Source organism: Peromyscus maniculatus, chromosome 1 (assembly GCF_049852395.1).
Source record: "Peromyscus maniculatus bairdii isolate BWxNUB_F1_BW_parent chromosome 1, HU_Pman_BW_mat_3.1, whole genome shotgun sequence".
In the NCBI taxonomy this organism is placed as follows: domain Eukaryota; kingdom Metazoa; phylum Chordata; class Mammalia; order Rodentia; family Cricetidae; genus Peromyscus; species Peromyscus maniculatus.
Genome location: NC_134852.1, coordinates 166,270,920 through 166,291,304, shown reverse-complemented (window position 1 = coordinate 166,291,304; position 20,385 = coordinate 166,270,920). Strand labels below are relative to the sequence as shown.

The following is a 20,385-nucleotide window of genomic DNA, read 5'->3' as shown; positions in this document are numbered from 1 at the left end:
AAAAAAAAATCAGAAAAGAAAAAAAAAAAACTTTTTTTTTCCCCCTTAGGAAATACCCTTGCACACACAGTCTTTGATTGACATCTTTGCTGAGTTGTACCTACCATGCATATGCTGCATCCCCAGTCTTGACTGTCCAGACATGACTGAATAGCCCTTGGAGACTCCCTCTCCCAGAGGCTCCACTGGCTGCTCGTTTGTGTGGCATTTATTCTCACTGGTCATCCTCTATCAGCATTTTCTACGACTCACCTTCTCACTTCAGGTCTCTGTTAGATGCCATCTTACAGCATTCTGCCATAACTGTCTTTAAATAGCACCCCTCTCTGCCTTCCTCCCTACTGTCATTTTCCTCTTTCTAATTTTTTTTTATATAGACTCTCACTGTGTACCCCAAGCTGGTCTTGATTTGTTGATCCTTCTGCCTCTACCTCCTAAGTGCTGGGTTGGTAGTACAGAGGGGCACCATCATGCCTAACTTTAGAATGCTTACTTATAACCATTGTCTGCTTCTCCCCACTTAAATATGAGTTCTTTAAAAGCAGGACAGAATGGGTTTTTAATTTTGTTTTGCTTTGTTTTTAATACAATTTTCAAAAATGCATTGATTCACAATTGTGGGTTGAGAAGTCCCGATTGGTATAAGTTACCCGTATCTGGCCTCTCTTCCCCCCCTTCTTATTTTTTTTTCCATTTTACATACCAACCACCGGTTACCCCTTCCTCCCCTTCTCCCATTTGCCCCCCCCCAAACCCCACCCTCATTCATTCTTCAGAGAAGGTAAGGCCTCCCATGGGGAGTCAACAAAGTCTGGCATACCAAGTTGAGGCAGGACCCAGCCCCTCCCCCCTGCATCAAGGGTGAGCGAGGTATCCCACCATAGGAAATGGGCTCTAAAAAGCCAGTTCATGTACCTTGGATAAGTCCTGGTCCCATTGCCAGGGGCCCCACAAACAGATCAAACCACACAACTCTCGCCCACATTCAGAGGGCCTAGTTTGGTTCCATGCAGGTTCCCCAGCTGTCAGTCCAGAGTCTGTGAGCTCTCACTAGCTCAAGTCAGCTATCTCTGGATTTCTCCATTGTGATCTTAATGCGCCCCCCCCCCTTGGTCCTATAATCCCCCCTCCCCCTCTGGTGCTTGACTGTGGATCTCTGCATCTGCTTCCATCAGTTACTGAATGTAGATTCTATGATGACAATTTGGGTAGTCAGTCAGTCACCAATCTGATTACAGGGGAAGACTAGTTCAGTCACCCTCTCCACTATTGCTAGGAGGCCTAGCTGGGGTCATCCTTGTGGGTTCCTGGGGATTTCCCTAAGACCAGGTTTCTCCCTAACCCCATAATGGTTCCCTCTGTCAAGATATCTCTTTCACTGCTCTCCCTCTCTGTCCCTCCCCCAATTCGACCCATCATGTTTCCCACCCCAGTTTCCCTTTCCTGGAGTGATCCCTGTATATCCTTCTTAAGGTCCTCCTTTTTACCTAGCTTCTCTGCAGTTGTGGATTGTAGCCTGGTTATCCTTTGCTTTGTGTCTGATATCCACTTATGAGTACATACCATGTTTATCTTTCTGGGTTTGGATTACCGCACTCAGGATGTGTGAACAGATCCATTTGCCTACAAATTTCATGATGTCACTGTTTTTTACCGCTGAGTAATACTCCATTATGTAAATATACCAAATTTTCTTTATCAGTTGTTTGGTTGAGGGACATCTAGGTTATTTCCAGGTTCAGCCTTTTTTTAAATGCAAGATATTTTGATCATATTCTTGCCCTACCCACCCAACTTCATGTTCTTTCTTTCTCAGCAAAACAAAACAAACAGAAAGTACACACACACACACACAAATAAATACAGATTCAATATTGTATTAACCAACTACTTCTGAGCATGAGGCCTGCCCTGCTGAATGATTGATACATTCAATATCGCTGCAGTCAAGATTTTTCCTCTCAGCAGCTATCAATTGTAAATAGCCTCTTACTTAATTGTGGGACTCTGTGCCCACTTCCCCTTTTCTGTGCAAGTCTTGTGCATAATGTCACAGTAGCTATGAGTTCATATATGCATCAGCTCTGTTGTGTCAGAAAATGCTATTCCCTTGGATATACTACCTCTAGCTCTTAGATTCTTTCCTCCTCCTCTTCCACATAGATCCCTGAGCTTTGATGGGAGGGATGTAATACAGACATCACATTTAGGACTGAGCACCCCAAAGTCTTTCACTCTGCACATTGTTCAGTTGTGGGTCTCTATGTTAATTACCACCTGCTGCAAGAAAGCAGCTTCTCTGATAAGGGCTGAGCAATGCACTGATGAGTATCTATGGGTATAACAGTATGTCATTAGGAGTTGTTTTATTGCTGTGTTCATTTAGCAAAATAATAACTAGTAGGGTTTCCCGTAAGGCCCATGACCTATGTAGTCTTAGGTTTTTCGCCTCATCAACAGTGTCAGGTATCAGTTCCATCTCATAGAGTATGAACCTTAACTTTAATAAGAAAGTAGTTAATTACTCCCATAAGATTTGTATCTCTATCGTATCAGTGGATATATTTTCCAGGCAGGTCACTATTGTAGCTCAGAGGGCTCATAGCTGAATGAGATTGTAGCATATATAGTGTTTTCCAGCACTATGAACACTAATCAGCAGAAGATGAAGCTTCTAGTTGGGCAGCAGCTCAATTTTTGCATATTCACTGACATAAGTATGTGGTATCATCAACAATAGGGCCTAACCATCAGGTTGTGGGTGGTAACTAATAGCACTGACAATATCCTATAATGTTGGCCAGGGTGTAGGGTTGGCTATATGATGCCTTTAATCAAAGAGTTGTAACACATTCCTGGTACTGGGAGTTTTGTTTAGTAGCAGATGATGTCTAATTGGAATATTACCTCTACTATTATGTGTTAACTCCATTTAAATTCCTTTTATGTATGTATATATTTTAGGAAGCTTCCACAGTAGTAGGGTTCCATATGGTTTCTCAAAAGGCCGTTAGTGTTAGTTATCCTTCCCCATATTCCCTTTTCTACCCTGCCCTCCCATCCTTCTCCCCACTTAATCCTTCTATTCTGGTTTCTCCATTATGCCTTTATAACACTATATTCTGCTTCCCCTTCCTTGGAAGACTCTTAGTCACTTACTAGTTACCTAATCCCTAGATATTTTGAATGGAACACTGATATCTAAAACTTAAAAGCTGATGTTCACATGTAAGAGAAAACCGGTAATATTTATCTTTTTGTATCCGAGCTACCTCAGGATGACTAATTCTATTTCCATCCATTTACCTGCAGATTTCATAATTTCATTTTTTTCAACAGCTGAATAAATATTCTATTGTGTAATATCACATTTTCATTATCCATCATTTGTTGATGGACATTTAGCTGTTTCCACTTTCTGGCAGTTGTGAATAGAGCAGGAATGAAAATGGATGAGCAAGTATCTCTGTAGTGAGATGTAGAATCCCTTGGGTATAAGCCCAAGGGTGGTATAAATCAGTTTTTGAGGAACTCCACACTGATTTCCACAGTGGCTGTACCAGTTAGCACGCCCACCAATAATAATGAACATTCAGTTAAAGAAGTAACTTCCAAAGCAGCAGTGCTGGCACATGTCTTTAATCCCAACATTCTGGAGGCAGAGACAGGCAGATCTCTTAGTTCAAGGCCAGCATGGTCTACAGAGTGAGTTCTGAGACAGCCAGAGAAATCCTGTCTCAAAAAAGCAGAAGTAACTTCCAGGGCCTTAAATAGTACTTAGTTCACAGTTGATGCTTACAATGTCCATTTGTTCAAAGAGTAAATAAAATTATGCTGATTTCTTCCTCTCTAACTTCCCTTTGCTTATTACTTCAGTATTATATATGTATTTGTTGGTTGCCTTAGTGTCTTCCTGTGTTCTTTTTCTCCCCATTTCACCTGCCCTTCAGTGTTCAGTACGCCTGGCTGTCCTTGACTCTTGTTTTGTCTTCTATCTGCTGAATAAAAACAAGGTTCTTCCTTCTATGACCAACTTACTACAGACTCTATCCCAAATGTCCCAGTTGCATCAAACAGTGCTGGCTCCATAGCCAAGTTGTTCAGTAAATATTTGGCTGATTAAAAAGGGAAACAAGGCAAATTAGACTTTGAGTTCCTTGAGAGTTGAAGACATAAATATCAATTACCATAAAATTCTGTGTACCTGTGTATGCTCTGCAAATAGTGGTTGACTGACTAACAAGTTTTGTTGACCAAGAACTCTGAAGGTGAAAGATTGGTCTATTTCAAGCAGTGACTAAATAACAAGGTCATGGGATTAATCAAATAACAACTCAAATACCTCTGAGTTCCATATGAACTGAGATGAGATGGAAGGGCTCTTTTAGAGAAGAGGTACAGTTCTTTTTTTCAGCTGCTGTTAACAGCTACCAAGTAGGTAGTCAGCAGAAGTAGTAGAGTGGGTAAGTTGAAGGTTCTTACTGCAGGTCAGCCTTGAAGCCACAGGAGTCTAATTGTGTTTGGAATATGTAAAGAAGCAGTGGCCACTTTGGCAACTGTGGAATTACAGCTTGTCTGGCTCACCATGCTTCTGAACCTTGTGCTCGATTCTCTTCCTTCAGTCTTGACCAGAAGTTTCCACTACCACCACGAATGGAAAGCTGCCATGCTTTCCCCAGAAACCTGAACTCAGCTTTCTTAGTAATAAATATGCTAAAGAGTATTGTTTCCAATCCTTCATGTAGCTGGGCTCCAGAAGGTCACATTCTAGGTACTCAGTGTTATATTGATGGAAATTTTGCTAAAACCTTGAAGGAAAGTTGTTTGTTTGTTTGTTTATTTGTTTATTTAACTATTTAAATTCTAGGTTCTTTAAAACCCATTTAGTGATGGGGTTCTTGGAAGGGTTTTTGTTTTGTTTTGTTTTTTTAAAGAAATTGTCATTAAGAACATATAACAGCTGAGTGGTGGTAGCGCAGCACTCAGGAGACAGAGTCAGGTGGATCTCTGAGATCAAGATCACTGTGGTCTACAGAATGAGTTCCAGGACAACCAGGGCTACACAGAGAAAACCTGTCTTGAAAAACCAGCACTACCTGAACTTGGAATAATCTTCCTTCTCTTCCTGTAAGATTCAGTCTTTGTGACCTTTTAACTACTACATCAATTAGCTTTTTCTCAATCATCCTCCTTCAGCAGGCCAGCCTTTCTTTAAAGCCTGAACTAGAACGGGCTCTCCTGGAGTCACTTTTTCCCCTGTAGCCCCCTGAGAAGGGTCCTATTCATTTTCCTCACAGCCTACAAGCCACCACTTCAATCGTTGTAGATTTTAGCTCTGTTTCTTGAGTACCCTTTTTTGTAGTTTCTTGAAGAGTTAGACTTCTGGTATCTGTAAACACCCTGCTTCTTTCAGGCCTCCACTATTTGAATCTACCCCATCTTCTACCTTGATGGAGTTTCTCCTAAAGACCTGACACAAGGCTTAGAGTGTGACTAGTGTTCATAAGAATAGCCCCTGATGGCTTTGTCTATTTCCAGGATCATCTCTAGTGAAAATCTACATTACTTGGTTTCGGCTACCTTTATTAAAAGCTCTCAGCATCACCCTAAATGTCACTCCAGAATCTAAGCATCCTATCCAGTGTAGCCTTAACTGCCTTTCTAAACCAGGTCCTATGAATTGCACCTCTTGCACCCAGCACCCACACCGTCTGTGTTCACAGTCCTCATAAGCTCACTCTTCTGAGGTTACAATTGGTGTGGCTCTAAGTCCTCTTTATTTGACTTAGAAAATACCCTCTGTCTATGGCTTCTCAGCTTCCCAACCCTTCCCTCAAGCAGCTGTAGCATGCCCTTAATAATGGACTTTTTGTAAACATAACCAGCCTAGACTTTTGCAATAAGGAACTATAAACTATTGATTTTAGTTACTTTTTTGTTGCTGTAATAAAATGCCATGACTAAAAGCAACTTGTAGAAGGTGTTTATTTTGGCTTATGATTCCAAAGGGCTTAGAGTCCATTATAGCAAGGAAGCAGCAAAAGGCTGGTATGGTGGCTGGAGCTGGTAGCTAAGGGCACACATCTTCAAATGGAAGCAGGAAACAGAGAGCAAACTCTAGTGGCAGATGGCTTTTAATCTCAGACTCCTCCATACTTCCTCCAGCAAGGGTGCATCACCTAAAGCTCCCTAAATAATGCCACCAACTAGGTAACGAAAGTATTAAAATGCCTGAGAACCTGGGGGCATTTCTCATTCAAACCATCACACTATATCAGCTTTGATTGTTATACTGCACAGGGTTTAGTCCAAGCTCTTTGTCTTTCATACACCCACTGTGCCTTCACTTGGTATGGTACATATTTCTAAAAACAGGACTGTGGTCCCTAAGAGCTACCACGATATGCTCAGCTCCTTCCCACCTGCTATTGGCATCTATTTCTCCTAAAGTTGACCTGCATCCCAGCAGCCTCACTTGTTCCCTTGCTAACAGTTGTGTCCTAAAGTAGAGTCTGTTGATGAAGTTTTCACACCAAGGACTCTTAAGGGTGTGAACTGGAAATGGAAGTGCTGTACACAAAAAAGTCAGGTGGGCCTTGGGGCTGTCAGGCAGGACACTTCTTCAAGTTCTCATTCCTCTTGTATTTTTTAGGGTTTGTGATTCTTGAGTCTTATCAATGTGTTAAAACTGTATTTTTGGCCATATATATCTGCCATCTCAACATTTCCACCTACAAAATTCAAACTCTTCAGAGCTTCATAATTTTAGCTTAGTCATCTCCATTAATAACTGATTTGGTTGGAGTTAATCCATATAGGTAAAATCTGTTTCAGGCCATGGAACCACTGAAAAATACAAAGCAATGAAGGTTAAGAGTGGAAAAAAAATAAGTACTGTATATATTTGATGCTAGCTATCCCACTTAGTTCTCTGTAAGCTATGGACTCATCCTCTCTTTTTTAAGTTAGAATTGCATTCAGAGAGGCTAGGTAACTACTGATGTCATGCAGCAACTATTAAACAGCCAGTTGGTATTTGGTTATGGATCAAGCCCCATGACTTGAAAGTTTATTGTTCAGTACCAGATCTATTGTTGTTGTTTTAACATATCTCAAGTGGCACTGGAAGGGTTTTCTTTCTCTTTTGTTATATTGAATGGTTTAATAACATTTTCAAGCAAAGTAGCTTAGTTGATAGAGTGTGTTTCTAGTATGTATCAAACCTGGGTTTTGGTATCCATTACTGCTTAAACCAGACATGTTAGTGCATACCTCTAATCATAGCACATGGGAAGTAGAGACAGGTGGGTCACCCTCCACTATATAGTGAGTATGAGGCCAACCATACATAAGACCCTGTCTCAAAAGAAAACAAGCAAAAGCTAATGCTTTTTACTTTATCCTCCTACTGTTTTTCCTTCCTGTGCCCTAGAGCATACTCCTTTCACGTTAGTGCCGATGGCCAGATGCAGCCTGTCCCCTTTCCTCCCGATGCCCTCATTGGACCCGGGATCCCCCGACATGCTCGACAGATCAACACCCTCAACCATGGGGAGGTGGTGTGCGCGGTGACCATCAGCAACCCCACAAGGCACGTGTACACGGGTGGCAAGGGCTGCGTAAAGGTCTGGGACATCAGCCACCCTGGCAACAAGAGCCCCGTCTCTCAGCTGGACTGCCTGGTAAGTGAGCAGGGGTGACAAAGAAAGACCCTGATGGTGAGAGAACCATAGCAGTCCCAAGAAGATAGGTAGAGGGTTTTCTCTCAGAATGGTCCAGTTCTTCATGTGGGCTATGTGCACCTGTACAATTCGTGTTCACCCGGTCCCCAGGGTCAAAGGTAATCACTTGGTTCAAGAATGCTAAGATTTCACACATTGCTTCTTCCAGAACACACCTGAAAACTTGCTTAAGTCAATTGTTCATGTGGCTTCCAACCCCCTTAACTGATCTGTTATCATTTATCTTTGGGTTGCACAGGAAATCATAGCTTAGTTTTCTTCCCTTATATCAGAATAATCTTTTTTAGTACATCATTTAATCTAACATAATTAAATGTGTATAAGATTTCTGTAAACTCAGCCGGGCGTTGGTGGCGCACGCCTTTAATCCCAGCACTCGGGAGGCAGAGCCAGGCGGATCTCTGTGAGTTCGAGGCCAGCCTGGGCTACCAAGTGAGCTCCAGGAAAGGCTCAAAGCTACACAGAGAAACCCTGTCTCGAAAAACCAAAAAAAAAAAAAAAAAAGATTTCTGTAAACTCATGAACAGGGAGACATTTTTCCTGTCTTGCCTCCTATTGATAGTTCTTCATTGAACCTACAATGCCTGTTAATCATACATAACAAAGCTAGGCCAAAAGTGTCAGCTGCCAAGTGACTTTAACTGTGATATGGTTTCATTACCAGGACCTTTTGTCCTCAGCAAAATATGCCAGGGCTTCAGAACTTGGTGAATTGTAATGGTTTGTTTGCAGACCCATGTGATCTGTATGTGCAGATTACATCTTCAATTGCTTCATTTGGTGGTGAGAGTGGGACTAGATCTTTGCATTTGGGTGCTAATTAAGATTAAATATCTTGGTACTAAATTTTGTAGATCAAGTTTAAGTACTTCCTTAATTTCATGTAATTTTGTAGCATTAATCTATTTTATCATTGTCATAAGTATAAATGGCTCATTAAACCAGAAGGGAACACAATACTTTTATGGATTCCTGCTCTCATGTTAATGCTGTTTTCTTTCCTCATGAGTAATTTTGTGATGGCTTTTGTCTCCATAGAACAGGGATAACTACATCCGTTCCTGCAGATTGCTCCCTGATGGTCGCACCTTAATTGTTGGAGGGGAAGCCAGTACACTGTCCATCTGGGACCTGGCAGCTCCAACCCCACGCATCAAGGCTGAGCTGACGTCCTCAGCCCCTGCCTGCTATGCTCTGGCCATCAGCCCTGACTCCAAGGTCTGCTTCTCATGCTGCAGTGATGGCAACATTGCAGTTTGGGATCTGCACAACCAGACTCTGGTGAGGTAGGTCTGCTGAATCTTCTTGGTTGTAAGGGAGAGCTAATTTACCACATAGTGCTCAAAGCTCTTTGTGTGTTTGTCTGTGTCTGGGTGGAATACAGCTTTCTTAAAAATGTTATGAACCACATACATTTTAGAGATAATGAAGTTCAAATGTAAAATCTTGCTTCCCCACTATATTTTATTAAATGAAGGTTTCATTTTACACACACACACACACACACACACACACACACACACACACACACACAAAGCATTATTGATTTAGAGTTTTAGAAGTGAAGTCATTTTTATGTATGGGATGTTGTTAGGACATCATGGGTTCATTAGATGTCTGTAATCTGTTGTCTGTGCCTGCTGACACCCACCATTGTTCCTAGCTCCTCAGTGAGAAGCCGTAGTGTATGGTTCTAGTTTAGCTGCTGCTTGTGTCACAACTTTACCAGCAGTTGTTTGGCCCTTGCCGAGGGCCCAGTGCTTGTGGGTTGCTGCTTGTGCTCACATAACCTAAATTGTCTGTTCTCATGTTTAAGAACAAGTGGACAGCAGGGTTATAGATTGAGAAATGATAATGAGCATTATAATTAGGGAAAGGATATGAGAAGATTGGGAACTTAAGCTATGAGGAAGGGGGCATGTATGAGAAGAAAAGAACCCTTTGCAATCTTATCTTTAGGGGCTACACACTAAGTTCAACTCTAAAAACAAAGTAATTGTTGTTCTTGTACCTTTAGGGTAAGGTTCAGATATTCAAGGCCATCCTTGACTATGTGGTGAGGACCCACTTTGAACTCTTTCCTCCATGCCCCATGTACATTTTACCAGAACTTACCGTGGGCAGTGGACCACACTGAATGTACTTATATTGGGTATTTCTTGTGAGCATGTTCTTTCCCTCCTGCACAGCCAGACATAGATACATGACATGTTTTGCTCTTATTTTGAATAATTAGAAAGCAGAAACCAAATGAGATCTGTAGATAAAGTTTGCACTGAATTTGATCAGTAGAGAGTTCCCAGTTGAATTAATTGAACTAAAATAAAAGCTAACTTTTCAAGGGTTTTCCCTCCATTTTACATTTTCAGGCAATTCCAGGGCCACACAGATGGAGCCAGCTGTATTGACATTTCTAATGATGGTACCAAACTCTGGACAGGCGGTTTGGACAACACTGTGAGGTCCTGGGACCTGCGTGAAGGGCGGCAGCTGCAGCAGCATGACTTTACCTCTCAGGTGTGGACTGTGTGGGTAATGGAGCCTAGTCAAAGAAAAGTGCTGTGTTTGAATGTGGATCTCTTCGAGAGCATCTCTTAGATCTGGTTTTTCCTGTACATTGGGAATTTTGTTGATGTCTATATTTAAGAGCATAGCTCCTGGTTAATAAGACTTTGTCCACTGCAGCCACCATCATGTGTTTTAATTCCAGATCTTTTCTTTGGGCTATTGCCCAACTGGAGAGTGGCTTGCAGTGGGGATGGAGAATAGCAATGTGGAAGTGTTGCATGTCACCAAACCAGACAAATACCAGTTGCATCTTCATGAGAGCTGTGTGCTGTCACTCAAGTTTGCCCACTGTGGTAAGCAAGTCCCTTTTGTTCAGTTTCTGTCAACCAGAATGATTGCTTCGTTCTTCTGTTGACTCCTTCCAAGTTGAGTCTTTTATTTTGTTAATGTGTCTTTCCTTACAACTCTGTAGCTTCCTTAACCATGCATGCTTCCCTAACAAGCTATGTAAATTGCTAGCCTTAATCCACTTTATTCCTTATCATAACAATCAGTGACTCATGAAATCCAGAAGGAGGGTGGGCTTTACTTTTGAAAGGAAAAGACATTCTTATTTGTTATAAATGGAATGTCTCTATTAATTCAGCTTTCTGTGAAGCAAATGACAAAGTAACACAAAACCCTATTCCTCTAGGCAAGTGGTTTGTAAGCACTGGAAAAGACAACCTTCTGAATGCTTGGAGGACACCTTATGGGGCCAGCATATTCCAGGTAATAACCTAGCTTGCTGAGTGACTAGGTGTTGTGTACTACCTGTCCTGGTTTAGCTATGCCATCTTCATGCGTCCTATGTGCACCTACTTACTTACTCAGTGATTCTGTCAGGCACCTGATACCATTTTTATCAGGCAGAACAAGAACCTGCCGACAGCGGGGAGGAGGATTACTTGCACAGCCACAAGCTATATAGGTTCTTCTGCTGCGATTTCTGAGCGCTAGTGTTACAGCAAATCCTGGATTACCCATGACTCAATCCTCTTTTATTTTCCTAGTGGGGGTTTTAGGTTTTCTGTGACGTTTTTTGTGTTTATGTATACTATACATTTTTTATTTTAAATCTTGAGTATTTTGTTCAAATATCTTCATGAGTACTATCAGGGTTTTTTTCCCCCCAGTTCTTAATTCATTTTCTTTTATTATCAATTCTTTTCCCAGAGAATGTTCCAGAAAAGTTCTGTTAAACTGGATTGATTTTTTTAAACTTGTTCTTCTTAGTAGAAGAGTAGACTGTGTAGTTTGGGAAATTATTTGTAAAAACACCAAATTTAGACATGGCACAAACACAGACATGCACACAAAATCTCTCATTTTTTTCTTAGAGATGTGCGTGAATTTTATAGGCAAGTTAATGACTTCCCATTTTTAGTTTGTAGTTCTCTTGTGTTCTCTTTTGTTCCATGTTTGGGAGTAATATAACAGACTTCCAGGTCCATTAATAAAATTACATTAAGTCATCATAAAGCTGATTAATTATTTGAATACAAAATAGAATGTCATGCAAGGTTGTCATCATGACAAAACAGCTCATGTAATTGTTATGATGCTTATACCTTTTTCCCCCTTATTTCTTTATATGAGACAAGGATTCACTATGTAGCCCTGGCTGGCCTGAAACTCACAGAGATCTACCTGCCTCTACCTTCCAAGTGTTGGGGTTAAAGGCATGTACCATCATGCCTGGCTGAAGCTTATACTTTAATAGTGGGGGGTTTGTGACCTTTTGGGTGCACAAATGGAAGAAAAAATATTAGACTCTGTCTTTTATATTAAACACAAGTATTATAGCTTTACGTATGTGCTGGCTTGGGAATTTAAATTATTAACAGTTACAGTTAGAAAAGTTTCAGCAGTGTATTAGGTAGTTGTCTTACATGTATCGTTTTCAATGCTCAGAGTATTCTTCAGGGTCCTGGTTTAAACCCTGTGTGGGGTCTGCCCTCATTCCTTCATTTCCCCCCATACACACACCCTTCAATGGAATGTGTATCTGTTCCAAGTATTGAATTCTTACATGTTTTTATGTTTTATTCTAGTAGTGTTGGACATTTTTACTAGCATCTTCCATTACTTGTTAGGACCTTTGCTGTGCCTGCTACTCTGTGGCACAACCTAGATCCAGTAGATGCCCTACTCTATACTTTCTAGAGAAGAGAGGGTGTTTCGTTTTTTGTTTGTTTGTTTGTTTGTTTGTTTTACTTTTATCTTATATGTGTTTTGTCTGCCTGCATGTCTGTATACCATGTTGCATGCCTGGTGCCCATGGAATGCAGAAGAGGGTGTTGGGGACTAGGAATTGAACCCGGGTCCTCTGGAAGAGCATCCAGTGCTCTTAACCACTGAGCTATCTTTCCAGCCCCAAGAATAGAATTTAAAACAGGACCTTGCTTCATTGGCAGAGTACTCTGACCATTGAGTTACCTGTCTCCTTGATGCCTCATGGGCAAGAACCATTAGCCTAAGCTAGGGATGAGCACTCAGAGGATTGAATCTAGTACTGCCATGTTCAAGAAAGTTGGGACTGCCCTATACCTGTAGAGCTTCTGGGTGCTCCAAGGAACATATTGCCTGTGTATCTGCTCCATAACCACAAATCCTGCTTCTTAGCACCTGTATGTGACATTCTTGATATGTTTCTTCCCTAGTCCAAAGAATCCTCATCGGTGCTTAGCTGTGACATCTCTGTGGATGACAAGTATATTGTCACTGGTTCCGGGGACAAGAAGGCTACGGTTTATGAAGTTATTTATTAAGGACAAATCTTCGTGCAAACTGGACTCCTCCTTGTAGCACTTTGCGCTGTTGTACTTTTTTTTCACCCCTCCCTCTCCTACATCTAAAACCAAGGATTTCCAATACTCATTGCAGTTGTGGAGTTTAATCCCTTGCCATAGCCCTACTTCCTCCTTGCTATTGAATTGTGAATACTCATTTAAGAACCTGTGATACCAAATCTTCAGCTATCGACTTGGAAGAACATGGAATACCTAACAGTGAATGGAATCTTTAATTATGTATTATATCTGTAATATATTTATTTTGTTTAAAGAAGGCTTTCTAACAATGACTGACTAAATAAAGCTGTGTCCGCTCCTGCATTGATAATGAAGGTGCATTGTATTTGATGCTCCACCCCCTTGCTTTTGGTGAGGCCGGGGGAAAGGAAGGTTTAAAATAACTGATTAAAAATGTCACTAAATGTAGACTATTGACTGTATAGAGACATGAAATGTATAATTACACATGGAAGCAATATGTTGCTGTATTGTTATGAGGTTGTTTTGTTTTCTACTTACATTGAAAACATTTGGAAATTTGGCTGAACAAGTAGAATATGACAGGCCAAGTACTATTCCTTTGAGTCTATTTGGGCAACTCTAACCAATATGTCTATAACTTTAGATTATATTAAATAATTGGATGTTTTTCTTTTTTTTAACTTGTTGACAAGTATCTTTGTAATATGTTTTTAATTCCCTTTTTTATTGTATTATAGACAGATAAACAAATTAAATTGGGCCTCAAAGAGAGAACTTAATTTCTTCTAAATACTTTTGCCAAATTTCCTGGCAGAGGGAGCTGTGTGTCTGGGCAGTTGTGGTGCTGTGAGATGTGGCAGGCTGTTTTGTGGTGTGCTCTTCAGGAGCTGCAGGTGCAGGAGTGCTGCCTGCCTCCCGCTGGGCAAAGCAAGTCTTTTACAAAAAGAGGCCAACAGAGGAGGCTTTACAGAGCCCACCCTCTGAAACCCACAAAGAAGAGACTCTCCTGGGATGACGACTTGTTTTCTTTACCTCTGGTTCTTTCCATGTCTTAGTTGGATGTCCCTGAAATGGACACAGGCTGTGCCATTGTGCCAGAAACATTGTGTTATCTTTTATGTTGTTGTCGTTGCTGTTAAACTATAACATGTGACTCCTTTTTTATTATTATTTTTGTTTGAATGCTTTAAAAAGATCTTTTAAGTCTGTGGATCTGCTGATGTACAGTGCCTTTGCTGCTATGGATCAAAATCAAAAGAACTGTGTAGATAAACTTTATTGTATAAGTAGAAAATCACTTAATTTCATACTAGAAATGGATGGATGCTGCAAGTTGAAATGGACTGTCATTGACGTTCTTCGTGTGGTAGCAAAAAAATGGTGTCTTAAGTGCTTAGTGTTTGATGTCATTAACAGTTTCATAAAACTCTACAGTGTAGAAAGATTTTGATACTAAACTGTGCATTGTACATAGTTCTAACGCATTGTATTGGCCACCAGTACTTCTATGATGGTAGATTGTTTGTGCATTCAGACTTTTAAGCATTAAACATAAATAACTTCTAGAATGCTTATTTTTCTAATTTTTTTGCTAATTTCTTTGTCTATGCCACTCCCTATATTAAAAATCATTAGTTACATTCAAGTCAGACTGTTAAGTACTATGGGTTTTTAATTGTTACTATTTTTTTTTCCTTTTCCTTTGAGAGAACCCAGAAGGCATGAAAGAAATTATGGAAGGCAGGTGGTTACCAAATACTGAACTCCTCTTCATTTTGTTGAAATGCTTTTATTGAGAAGCTGTCCATCGTTTTTAAAACTTGACCCATTTCAGTTTATACTGTCATTCTAGTACACCAAATACTTGCAGCTATTTAAACTTAATTTTTAGAACTAATTAATACTAGAAATCTTCTTTGCCAGTAACATTAACTACATTGCAAGTGCTTAGTAGCCCCATGGAGGCAAACAGCTATTGCACTGCACTTTGCTGATTTCTATGTTTCTCACACTATTGTGAATGCTCTCTGAAGCTAACACAGCATTCAGAATTTGACAGATTAGATCATTGCCAACTGTTAAGGTTTGAGGAATCTCCAAGACACAGAAGCTTCTGGAAGTATCTTTGCATTGGATGTTTTTGCAAAGACTCAAGTAAGGAAGGACTTAAAAGAATTCCAATTTGAAGGACAGGATTTAGGCACACTCAGGAAGTCTGCACTGGAGACCCAGCTAGGTACTGAGTGAGTGGATTCCAGCCATGTTCACCCTTGTAGACCAAAGCAAAAAGTCCAATGAGGTGTCATGAACTGGCTGCATCTCAGGATGGTATGCAAATCCATTGAGGCTGCTAAGAAAGGACAACCTGGAAAACACCAAGTGACCCTCTACGGAGATACAACTCTAGGCAGGGTGAAAGGAAGAATGTTGCCTAAGGTCTTGAGCTGCTCTTCCATTGTGTTAGTTACCTGTCAGTATGGTTCTGAGAATGTAGACAGTCAAAGGGGAAAAACAACTCTGCACATCAGAAAACACAGCTTCTTAAGTGTGGTGGAGTTAACTATAACGGCACAGAGAGGTACCAGCTTGGTAAACAGACTTGGTGGCAATGATCTCTCCAGAGAATGCTGAGAATGAAATTTCCCTTTCCACCTCCCCACATGCAACACACTGCCCCTACTCCAGTCTGGTACTTGGCTTATAGGAATATATTTACTTATCTTGTCTCTATTCCAAAGTACCTGGTAGGATCATTTAAGAGACGATAGGGTTTGGGGTTTTCTTTTCGGGGGGGGGGGGGGCAGGTGTCACTGTTTCAGACATGTTTCAGCCCAATAGAAAAGACAAGGTGACAGTAATGACTCCATTTTTGATGGCAGGCACAGGAAGCAGAGACTTACGTGGTGCTGACTGGGAGCACAGATCGTAGACTGGAATCAGGAACAGTATAACTTCTGAAGACCCTCCCCTAGTGACTTGACTGCTAGGCCTCCCTCCAGAATTTCACTACCTCCCCAGATAATTCTACTGGCTGGAAAATAAGTTCTTTTTTTTTTCCCCCGTTTTTTTCGAGACAGGGTTTCTCTTTGTAGTTTTGGTGCTTGTCCTGGATCTCGCTTTGTAGACCAGGCTGGCCTCTCGAACTCACAGAGATCTGCCTGGCTCTGCCTCCCAAGTGCTGGGATTAAAGGTGTGTGTCACCACTGTCCAGCAGAAAATAAGTTCTTAAAACATTCCTGAAGGTGCCATTCCAGAGTAAAGCTGTAAGTCATTTGCTGAATTGGGTATAGAATTTGTATAGATAAATTGGAGGACTGGCTTAATGTGCACAGAAGTTTTGCCATGATTGTTAAACTATAAAAGGAATTTTTAGGGGCTGACAGTGTGGCTCTGTGGTAGGGTAAGTACTGACCATTGGATCGCTGTCACCAAGAGGTAATTACTAACTGTTGTTGATTTTATCATAGAATTTGCTCTATGTATGATTCTTGCAGAGTCTGAAGAACAATCAAGATGCATCTTCCTAAGCAAACTTAGTTCCAGGAGGAGGAAGGAGTAGTGTAGAAGACTGACTGAAGCATAACCATGAAAGCAGTGAAAGGAAAGCCAGATCAAAGGAGCCATAAAGACCTTCCTAGGATTGGTAGGTCCAAGGAGAGTGACAGACTTCAAGATGTGAAGGTGAGAAGGGGAGGAAGCAGAGAGCTAGGGAGGCCCACGGAGATCCACAAAGATACCCCCTCAAAAGACTGCTGGCAATGGTCGCGAGACGGCAGGAACTGACCTACTCTGGTGATGGGATGGCCAGACACCCAAATAGTGGTGCCATAAACCCCATCCAAGGACTGAGGAATCTGAAGGCAGACATCCACGGCTGGGCCCCTGGTGGAGCACTGGGAGTCTAATTAGTGAGTAAGAAGAGGATTTATATGAGCGAGAATTGTTGAAGCCAAGGTTGGATAAAGCACCGGGACAAATCACCAAATGAATGGAAGCACAGGATCTATGAACCAAAGGCTGAGGGGCCCCCAACTGGATCAGGCCACCTGAACGGGTGAGACAGTCAGTTGGCTTGATCTGTTTGGGAGGCAGCTGTGCATTGGTGCCAGGTCCTGGGCTCGTTGCATGAGTTGGCTGTTTGAATCCTGGGACTTATGCAGGGACACTTGGCTCGGTCTGGGAGGGGGGAATGGACCTGCCTGGACTGAGTCTACCAGGTCAACCCCGGTCCTCGGGGGAGACCTTGATCTGGAGGAGGTGGGAATGGGGAGTGGGCTGGGGGGAGGGGTGGGCGAGAGGGGGAGAACAGGGGATTCTGTGGCTATTATGTTGAACTGAATGGTGTTGTAAAATAATAATAATAATAATAATAAAAAAAACCAAAAAAAAAAAAAAAAAAAAAAAAGGATACAAACAGTAAAAATTGAAAAAAAAAAACAAAAAAAAAGATGTTAAAGCTTCACACTTGATACTTGGCAAAATGGCTTCATGGGATGATATACCTGGAATGTTGTATGTGCCTGCAACACTTAAAAGTGCTGGACATTGAACTCTTAACTTCACACTATATCACACAATCAAAAAATTCTTGGCAGCCAAGATTGTTGTCCTCAGCCAGAAGATGGCATTCTGGACAGATGTGATGTACATGCCAACCTGATGTGCAGCCTGACCACCAGCCAGAGGGTTGGCTGCTTTTGGGGTGCCTCAGTGGACCTTTATGCACTGGCACTGTCCTGAAAACTTGGACTAGGCTATTTGTTGATTGATTTCTGGCAGCAGTAAGAAAATTGGTCCTGAGATTAGGTGTCTAACATTGAGTGAGCAACTATAAAATTACGAAAATCCGTGCAAAAAAAAAGGTGTTAATTATTCAGCTTGATGCTGGTATACCTGAAGCTGCTTCATTCCAGAACAATTTAGGAGTTTCAGTTGTGACCTGGATCCTGCCACCTATCAGGTTCTTCTGAAGGTATTTGCCATAGAGCAGGAGCCAACGGCTGTCTCTATTCTTTTGAGCCAATTGCATTTCTTCACTTTGGGTTCTAGCTATAAATTGGCAGTGGGAATGGCTTATTTTCAGTGACCTGAGCACAGCAGAGAGCATTTTATGAGAATGTTTAAACAGTATGGAGCCAAGGGCTGAACTATTCTTCCCTGATAAGCTGCCGTTTCTGTTCAGTTATCATTGGGTGTTTGACAATAGGTGTAGTGATGTAATGTACATCCCAGCTAGTTTGCAGGACAGCTGGGCTTGCCCTTCTAAGGTACTGAATTCTCAGTTGGGACCTTCATAGTTTGCCTGCAGAGAATAATAATTCCCACAGGACTGGCCTTAGTCTAGAGAGAGGACTGTGAACACAGGGACCCCATTTGATCTCACAGCAAACCCAGCAAGGAGTGGGGGGAGGGGACACTACAATACTGTTTGCATAGAAGAAAACAAAGGCTCTGAAGGGAAAAGACACTTAACAAATCTCCAGTGGGAGTTTGGAGAACCAGCTAAAGTGGACCCCCAGTTTCCTGGTTTGCAGTCCAGTCCAGAATCATCTTATGCACAGAACTGGAAAAGAAATGGGAAGGGGAATTCAGGATACTTCACCTAATTGTACATTGCCCTATTTCACCCAAGTCACACAACTTGAAAATTTTGATCGATAGCAGATTGCCTTTATAGTATCCATGTTGTGACCCTTCCATAGGTTAAATGTAGTATCTTCTAGAAAACACTTGGCCATGAGTTGAGCTAGGATTATTTATTTTTCTTCCTGTGAGGCCTAAAAGTTCTAAAACTGAGTTAGTGGTTGGAATTCATCATGTGAGACATGATGCTTGCAACCTGCCCCATCATGGGCTAGTAGAATAGGAATCATGAGAGATTCCCTCAGGAAATAAGGAACAGAGGAAGATGCCAGAACTAGAGTCCTGTAAGCAGAGGATTGTCCCTTAGGTTACAGCTTCCTATTATCTGAGAACCACAAATATCTCTACCCCATATAGTTTATCTTAATACGGAGAAGCCAGATACAGCTGTGACAAAAGCACATTCTGAAGAAGCCTGGGGACCCTTCCCCAGGAAAGCAAAGTTTTGAGGGATTCATTGGAAAAATCAGCTCTTCAAGCTTATTGTCAAGTGTCTATCATGTATTCATAGTTTTTCATTCTTCCTCTAAACAGTCATATTAATGAAATCTGATTTCCATTATTTTTATGGCTGAGTCAGGAAAATTAGTTATTGTTTCCACCGTAATAGAGAGTCTCCATGCCATTTTTGGCACCCTGGTTTTCCTGAACAAGAACATTCCTCTGAGTATGGGATGGTTGGGATGCTTGCTGGAACAGGGTCCTTGGTTCACTGGCTCTATTCTGAGCAATGCTCTCCCCGATACCATGTGCATAGTTCCCCAACAAGTGTTAGTGGGAACTTAGGTGATCAGGGGTGAAAGGACTTTCCGCAGCCCCCAAAGGGTGGATTGCCATGTGTTGGGTCACTTTTACTTGCACATGGGGAGGTGGCCTGAGCTTAGCAGAACATCTGATTTTTGTGCAGCCTCAGCTTTTAGTGGAATCCATTAACACCACTCCACCTAGGCTTCTGGACTCTGGTAACATTTCCACCTCACAATACTTTGTGTTCTTGTGTTCATTTGAATGTTATTACCACCACCACCATCACCCACCCACCCCCACCGCCACCACCACATAAGTCTACAAAAACACAAGGTCCAAAGTAAAAGGACTGGAGTTGGCACAGGTCACACAAAGACCAAGTTCTCAGCACTAAGGAGATGTATTTGCCCAAGAGGAACAAGGGGGATAAGAAACAAAGGAGAGCGGAGAAGGGAGCAAGGGAGAGGGGAAAAGTTATTTGCTCCAGAAGGACAAAGGACTGCTTCTAGATAGAGAGGAGATGGACATGGCCCATAGGCAAATGGCAGTTCATAAAGGGAAGGGGAAATCCCATGTCAGGATGAGTTGGTTAATTTTGATTGTATGGGTTTGGTCAGTATAGTGTTTTTATGGCTGGACCTTGGTCAGCCTTAGGAGGAAGAAGTGACCAAATACGGGAATAGAACTTGGTGGCTGACTTTAGGAATGTAATCTAACACTTAAGCAAGGCAGAAGGAATGGAAAAGGGCAAGGCCTGCCAGAGCCCTGTTTGCCATGCTCGGGTCTATTAGAGCCCTTCATTCCCACATTTTTATTATTGGGCCTTTGGGTGTTGAGTACACAGGTGTCATTCTTCTGGTTATTTCCTGCTAACACTGGGGCATCGTTGATGGGGACCCAAGAAAGCTGGGTGGCTGGCCAAGGCCAGG

General features: G+C 41.7%; 1 protein-coding gene across 9 annotated transcripts in view; it reads left to right on the top strand.

Annotated features, from left to right (window-relative positions):
- The window catches only part of Tle4 (TLE family member 4, transcriptional corepressor), a 141,384-nt gene extending 126,750 nt beyond the window's left edge, over positions 1–14,634 (top strand). For all 9 annotated transcript variants that reach the window (XM_016006412.3, XM_016006374.3, XM_016006321.3 and 6 more), the window contains 6 exons: positions 7,433–7,682; positions 8,781–9,028; positions 10,112–10,259; positions 10,453–10,603; positions 10,945–11,021; positions 12,953–14,634. In XM_016006412.3, coding sequence (XP_015861898.1) covers positions 7,433–7,682; positions 8,781–9,028; positions 10,112–10,259; positions 10,453–10,603; positions 10,945–11,021; positions 12,953–13,060 — 982 coding nt within the window. In that variant the 3' untranslated portion in view covers positions 13,061–14,634. The remainder of the gene's footprint in view (positions 1–7,432; positions 7,683–8,780; positions 9,029–10,111; positions 10,260–10,452; positions 10,604–10,944; positions 11,022–12,952) is intronic.
- Positions 14,635–20,385: the final 5,751 nt, after the last annotated feature.